This window comes from Lygodium microphyllum, chromosome 12 (genome assembly GCF_053477565.2).
Source record: "Lygodium microphyllum isolate KBCC chromosome 12, Lygodium_microphyllum_v1.1.10, whole genome shotgun sequence".
NCBI lineage: Eukaryota > Viridiplantae > Streptophyta > Polypodiopsida > Schizaeales > Lygodiaceae > Lygodium > Lygodium microphyllum.
Window position 1 is genome coordinate 65,426,821 of NC_141146.1, and position 7,207 is coordinate 65,434,027.

Genomic DNA, 7,207 nt, shown 5'->3' on the forward strand with positions numbered 1-7,207 from the left:
TCTCTAGAGCCTTAATTAATGGAATACCAAATATGATAGTTGAATTGTGCAATAGCTACTATTTCTTAGACCAAGGTACTTTTAGTACGTAACTTGAGTCAATAACCCTCTATAAATAAGGAAAAGCACAAACTAGTGCCTACAAGCATCATAGGCCAAGCCAACAAAAGAATTGAGAAAGAGCCTCGCATTTCTCAAGTTATTACTATACTAGAATAGTAAAACCTAGAATTGATGAGAAATGTGGAGATATTGAAACATAGGACTTATCATATATTAAATATCTAATGTGCCTACTATGGTGGTAATCACTTAAGATCAAAATATCATAAGCCTAAGAACCTAAGGGTTTGTGGTTTAGGATGTTGACTATAACATTTGTAGGCATGAAGATATATTGTGTTTAACACCATGATGCTTGTTGTATTGCACTAATTTCTATCCGATAAATGGAAGTGCTCTACATGGAAGGGGAGCCACTTAGCTCTTCTAGGTCCAAAAGCATCAAAGTTGAGCATGCCTAGGATAAAAACCTAGGCCCTTCATGCATTCCTAGACCTTTTGGCACTTTTGAAATACACCGGTCAAGTGGCATCCTAGTCTACTATGTGAAAGAGCCTACATATGATAATGATATATGCACAATCCCTTGCATACCTATCTTATGGGTGATGATGGTTAACATGGACCTCATGGATTGTAGTCTTGTCCCAATCATTGTAGTATGAAAATGTAGATGAAGAGGCATGTGACAATGTTCTTAGGAGATCACTTGCTAAAAACATGGCCAACATGGCTATATCTCTTCAAGATACCCAAAAAATAATAAGTGCATCAAGATAATAAGGAAAATCAGAGATGCCCTGAATAAGGCATCACAATACATCTTAACTACCCCGAGAAAAAGGCATCAAACAGCAAAGATCTTGTGCTTTCCATGCTATCGAAACTATTCTAGAAAGAGATGAATAAGGAGGAACAAATTTCAATCCCCTTGAATACCATCATGAAATCTCAAAGCCAGATGGCAAGAATAAGTCCACCAGGACCATCAATGACATATTCACAGCAACCACCTCAAATGAATGTTAAAAACGAGCAAAGGGCTTAATGTGTGTCAATGGTATGGATTACTACAATGCCAAAATGCTTGCACGGTCCAACAATAAGAGTGAGGGGGGCTCACATTAAGGGAGGCAGACAAAAGGTGTGTACCTATGTCTAGGTTTGAATGCTGAAATGCTGTATTACTACACACTTTAAACATTAACATTACTTTCTAATTCATTTCTTGTGAAAATGTTTTCCAGACCATAAATGCTGCTTTAGAGAGACATAACAACCCCCAATTAAAAGCACAACAAAAAGGCTGAGAAAATATTGAGAGAGTCAATAGCATGTTGCAGGCATCAGTCTGGACTAGCATGCTGAACTACATCGCTGAGAACTATTAACAAAGTCACACACATGCTGACAATGCTTTCCAGGACTTGAGATACTAAAATATACATGGACAACAAAGTTGCAAATAAGTTTGACATCAAAAGCATTCACATGAATAATAACAAGCGTATAGACAATCTCTTTGTGTCTATGACAACTGTACTGCTGTTGCAAGAATGCTCTTAAAGGACAGATGCTTTAAGTTTGAAGCAGTTGATAATTAACCTGTTATCATCCAAGAAATGTGCTAGAGGCATTGACTCAAATGAAACTTAGGGTCACAATAGTAATTCAAGGATCTCCCTTTTATTTTTTAAAATACACTATTTCCATATCTGAAAGATCCACAGAAGTTGAATAATCTGGGGAAACTGGACATCACTTTATGTTTATTAGTCACACAACAGATCCACAAGGTATATACGAATATATTGGAGTTTAAATTTCACCTAGCAAGTAGGACTTGTTTAAAGTATGTGAAACTAGGCATATTTGTTACTTTGCCATCCTCAAAGACATCCAGCACCTTTCATGAGGTAAAGTTTGGGACCAGACTCCAACAGCCTACAGAGTGAGGAATTATGTATTCCACAATGAATCCATGTCAAAACTCTGAGAGAACCTCATACATTGTATCTCACTTCCCCAGGCCTACCTGGAACAGCTTGCCAACTGGACACCTTGCACTATTTGGTTGGTAAATGTCATGGACATTTAATGCACAAGATCATATTGAAAACTAATCAGGTCAGCTCATCCCACAGAACTGTCACAATTTTACATCTGATGTGCACTTGTGATAAGAACAAAGGGTATCCACATACACCAATTCTTCTCCATTTCAGTATATTAGGAGCAAGTGCTCATGCAATTGTATGCATTAGGCATCTTCTGAGACACTTCTAAATGGTTTTTTTTTAAATATATTGTGTAAAAGAAGTAAAGCCATTGTTCATAACATTGACAGATATGGACTAAAGAAGCACCACCTTTGCACAAAAATCTAAAGAGCAAGCGAACCTGATCAATAGACCCTGTACTTTCACTTGTACTGCAAAATCCGCGCTCCATTCCAGAGCCAGAAGACATCACATCAGTTCATGAAGCAGTTTGCACAGGTCTTTCAACATCAAGTTAGCACAGTCAACCCCTCGAGCCATAAAGCACCAGCTCCTCTTTCTCAACATCACTTGACCAGTACCAAACAAGGATGCGATTCAGTGGATGCTAGCCTGGTGCATGGCAAAGAATGCACGGGCACTGTGCCTAATCAAAAATTGATAACAAAATGAAAATCAAATCAACTTAGTGAACTCTGTATATTATCTAGATTTTACCAAGACAACAAATTAAAACAAGGGCTAAAATAGACCAGGTTATAAGCAGCACAAGGTGATTAGTACACACCGTATTGCTGATATTCTTCCCATGAGAATCTTTAAAGCTTCCAATAGGAGCAAAAGCAGGAACCCTAGCAGGAAGAGCCATAATTTTCATGGTTCCATGTTGTCAAAAGTACCCACAAATTCTGCAAGATCATCCAGATTGAAAGACAGGACTTCATAGTTCTCCTCTAGTTGTACAACTCCAACTCCCTTCTCAGAATCTCTCTCTTGCAGCTTCCCAACTTGGCCCTTGTGTCTACCTCCAACAACTAGGACACGGCCTCCACGCTTAGGCAATGCAGTCTCAAGATGCTCTTGCTTTACCCCCTGTAGCAGCTCTCCACTTTCATCCATCAACACATCACAAATTGATGGACTGATAACATCTACCACACGACCCTTTTTCAAATACAGCCTCCCTCGTGCACTTTTGCTAACTATTCTGACACGAATGTCAGGGACTAACCAGCTTGAGATAAGTTCCTCTTTTGTCCCTTTTTTACCTGCAAAACTGTCATCCAAATCACCGCGCCTGTCAGGCTTTATACTTTCCTTCTCCAATGAACCTCTACTCTCCCCTCTATGCCCATGCCTGTCCCTCCTCTCTCTATCTCGTCCTTTCCCAGAATGTGCATACTGATCTCTGTCTCTGTCTCTATCTTTGTCATCACTTCTGCTCGGATGTCTCTCCTCATCATTGGCTTTACTGCTGCGATCTCTTCCATGGTGTCTAGAATCATCATCTTCCCTTTTACTCCTTTCCTGAAGATGATCATCTCGATCTTTCTGTTGCTGAACTTCCGATCTGTTGCCATGTTTCGCACCACTTGAAATTTGTTTCCTGGTACTTTTGTCTTCTTTTTTTCTTGATTCTTGTACATCAGCTTTCTTATCATTGACATATTCTGTCTGTCTGTGCCGCCTGTCATAATCAGCCCTTTCCAGAGTTAATTCCTTAAGTTTCTGCACTGCTTTCTCCTCATCTGAAGACCCTATCTCTGCTAATTCTTCTTCTTTTACAGAAACTCTCTCCCCTCCCTGCAGAAGTGCCACCACAAAAGAACTGCCTTGAGCTTTAACTATCTGCCCTCTCAGTCCTGTATGTGCCCCAGTAACAATACACATAACCTTGCCTATATTGGGCCCTTTGTCTCTGGTCTCCCCAGGCTTGATATACTTTTTCTCTTTCTCAGCCTTGGGAGCAGGGACAGCACCAAGGCCTTCACGCCCCTGCCTTCGGGCAGGCTCCACAGGGTCAACCACTGTGGTGCAATTGCGTCCAATTGGTTTGCCTTTCTCCCACCCCATGCCTCGCAGCAGGGCCTCAGCGAACTCTTCAACAGGGGTGTTCTCATACACATCAAGAGAAGCTTCATCTGGCAACGCATCAAGGTCCTGCCGCAATTTCTGCAATTCAAGATCTATCAAGGAGGGCTGACTTGCAATTCCGTTTGCATCTGCAGAGTCCTGGGTCACTTTCTTTGCGACAATGGTGAGCCCGTATTGATGCTCCTCGGGGGTGGCAGCAGCAGCAGTTAGGGTTTCGGATTCAAACCGATCGGCAGTGGAGATGGCGTCGACCTCCTGGTCGACCATGATGTTCTTCATTCTCTTCTCGGGCCGCCATGTATTCTCCAGTTTGGGGATGATTCTGACAGCCGGCGTCTCTGAGGATTTGACTGTGCCATCGAATATGGTGAGGTAGTCGCCGTCGGGTCGCTCTTTCGATTTGGAGGAAGGCGGGAGGGGAGGGCGGGAGGCGGAGGGATGCTTGGGCATCGCGAACGAGAACCTGGAGGCGGGCCTGGGTTGGTCGGTCGCCATCCCAGCAGCTTCCGCGGCTTCGCTGTCGGGGCGAGGCGTCGGTCGAGAAGCAGCCTCATGTGCATCCGCCATGGGAAAGTCCTCCATCTGTCTCTCCCCCTCTCTCGTTCTCTCACTTTTTCTTCAGACTTCGATGGTTCGCCTTCGTTTGTGATGTAGGCTGGTGACACACGGACGAACACGGCATGGAAAAAGGGCCAATGAGATTTGAACTTTCCCAAAAAAGGGCAGCTTGGCCTCACACACCAGCACGGACAGGTATACCAAAATCAGGGGTTGGAATGAGGGCCGTTACACACCCAAATGCGACCGCCCAAGTATGGGTTTCCGAGCCAATAGGAAGGGGCCGAAAGGGAAGGACACCCCCTCTTACACACGAAGGACGTCGCGTAGCTCTAAGAGGGGGGAGGGGGGCTCCCCTCGCCCTGTTTCAATGTTCCGTAGGGTGGGGAGCTCCCCTATTCCATTTCGTCCCTTAGAGCATCCATTTCAGGTGATGTAAATATTCATCTGAGTTATCCATTTTTTTGAAAACTATAGGAAACCATTTTGTAATGAATGTAATAAAGAATACATGAATTATACTTCTGTTATTCATTGAACTTAGGACATGTAAATATTTGATTCTGTTATTCACTTCTAAATATTTGATTCCAAATTCATGTAATAGTGAGAATACATTAATTATACTTCTCTTATTCATTAAATTACCATGATAGACTGATGAATTGAACATGTTAAAATTCACTAAATTGCTACCAGTATCATGGACTAATTGCTACCACCATCATGGACATGTAAATATTCACTAAATGTTGGGATAAAGGGTAGTGCCCGTGTCCGTTCGTAAGGACCAGGTTGTACATAGTACATATACCTATCTAAAACATTATTAACGTACACTCTTCAGTACCACAAATCGTGTGTCTCTGTCTCTCCTCCCTCTCAACCTACATCTCTACACAGAAGCTCCATTGCAACTAACTCAAGAAAGTGGTATCAGAGCTTGGTTCAAGCAATCAGGAGCTTGGTATTTCTTCAAGTATAGGAGTTTGAAGTTGAAGAAGAGTTCATTGTGAAGAGTCTCCAGGCAAGGCAACAAGGTTTGAAGCTTCTTCTTAAAGCTTGAAGCTTCCCTCTTCATTTGAGCTTGTTGGCAGTTGGCCACTTGGGGACCCTCCCCATCATCTCCAACACTTGGACCAGCATTTCAATCTCTCTGAGGCTAAAGGCATCATCAACGTGGATATGCAGATTTGGTTTTCAGCATGCTCAGGACCTACAGTAGCTGCTCCTCTTCATTTGGCATCATGGTTGTGCTCCAAACTTCGCATCTAATACTTAGCATTGAGCATTGAAGTGCAGTATTACACTTAGGGCTAATATACATTTAGCTTCAGGTCTGAAATACGCAGTATTCAGATCTTAAATAAATAGGGCAGCACCTGCTCTCTTGAGATTGATACTCATATGATAGCTTTTTGGATGTATCTTGATGCTGGATGCTTTGGGAACCATGTGGCATTGTCTTGAGGCCATTTTGAGCTAATCTTGGCAAGGATTTAGCTCATTTTGCAAACATATTTGGCTACTGGAATAACAGGGCTCAATGACATTTTGACTGCATATGCATTATGTCTTGCTTCTAGACTTGGTCTCGAGAATTCTAAATCAAGTATTCATACTTATGGTTGATGTTACATGCTTGGATTTGATCCCAGAATGCATTTGAACAATGATTAAAACTCATTTTTTGGATCAGCTTTACCTATAGGTCTATAGCTGTACATTCAGGACAGTTTCCTACGCATTCAGGGCAGCATACCTCACTGTCAGGAAATGGTTTTTATGATAGCAAGGGGGTAAAGAGGGAGCTCATTGTCCCTCATAATCCACCCCAGAACAGAGTTGCAAAGCGCATGAATCGGACCATATATGATAAGGCCTAATGCTATCTCATGCTACAATACCCCATGGCTTTTGGGGAAAGGCTATTATGATAGTCGTTCATCTAATTAACAAGTCACCGAATAGGTCTTTGGGGGGGGAGACTCCCTCAGGAAGAGTGGTCGGCAAGCCACCTTCTTATGCTCATTTGCGAGTGTTTGGCTGTGAGGCTTTTGTGCACATATGGAAATAAGAACACAACAAACAGGAACCAAAGTCGTGGAGATGCATATTCCTAGGATACAATGATGAGGGTGAGATGGGATATAGACTTTAGGATCCTGAGAAAAGAAAGATAGTATGCAGTAATGACATCAGCTTCCATGAAGATCGCATGCATAAGTAGATCGAGAAGACTGAGGAAGTCAAGAGGGTTGTTTTCAGGAAGGATGTACCTTTTAGACAACCATTTGTGCCCGTGGGACAATAGCGTATACCTACTGTAAATACTCCTGAAAATGTTGGAAATGACCAGTAAGGTATTAATAGCCCATGATACACCACAATTTCAGCATGGATCTTTCTTCACTCTTCAGAATGTAAGGCATGTCCCTCAGCTCAAGAAGGGCTTGATTAGTACTGGACAGCTAGATGACAATGGTTTTCAT

General features: G+C 42.3%; 1 protein-coding gene across 2 annotated transcripts; it reads right to left on the reverse strand.

Moving 5' to 3' along the window:
* Positions 1-1,746: 1,746 nt before the first annotated feature.
* Positions 1,747-4,810, reverse strand: LOC148027862 (protein MOS2-like). 2 transcript variants are annotated; one of them, XM_087689569.1, is made up of 2 exons: positions 2,851-4,810; positions 1,747-2,703 (listed from the first exon to the last, which is right to left on the reverse strand). In XM_087689569.1, the coding sequence occupies exon 1, from the start codon at positions 4,737-4,739 to the stop codon at positions 2,937-2,939; it is 1,803 nt and encodes a 600-aa protein (XP_087545695.1). In that variant the 5' UTR covers positions 4,740-4,810; the 3' UTR covers positions 1,747-2,703; positions 2,851-2,936. The 2 variants fall into 2 exon arrangements, with proteins under 2 accessions (XP_087545695.1, XP_087545694.1); XM_087689568.1 differs by having other exon boundaries at positions 1,748-2,709; positions 2,851-4,809.
* Positions 4,811-7,207: the final 2,397 nt, after the last annotated feature.

What these genes read in the sequence shown, in the direction of transcription:
- LOC148027862 (XM_087689569.1), bottom strand. Translation starts at nt 4,739, where the DNA reads ATGGAGGACTTTCCCATGGCGGATGCACATGAGGCTGCTTCTCGACCG.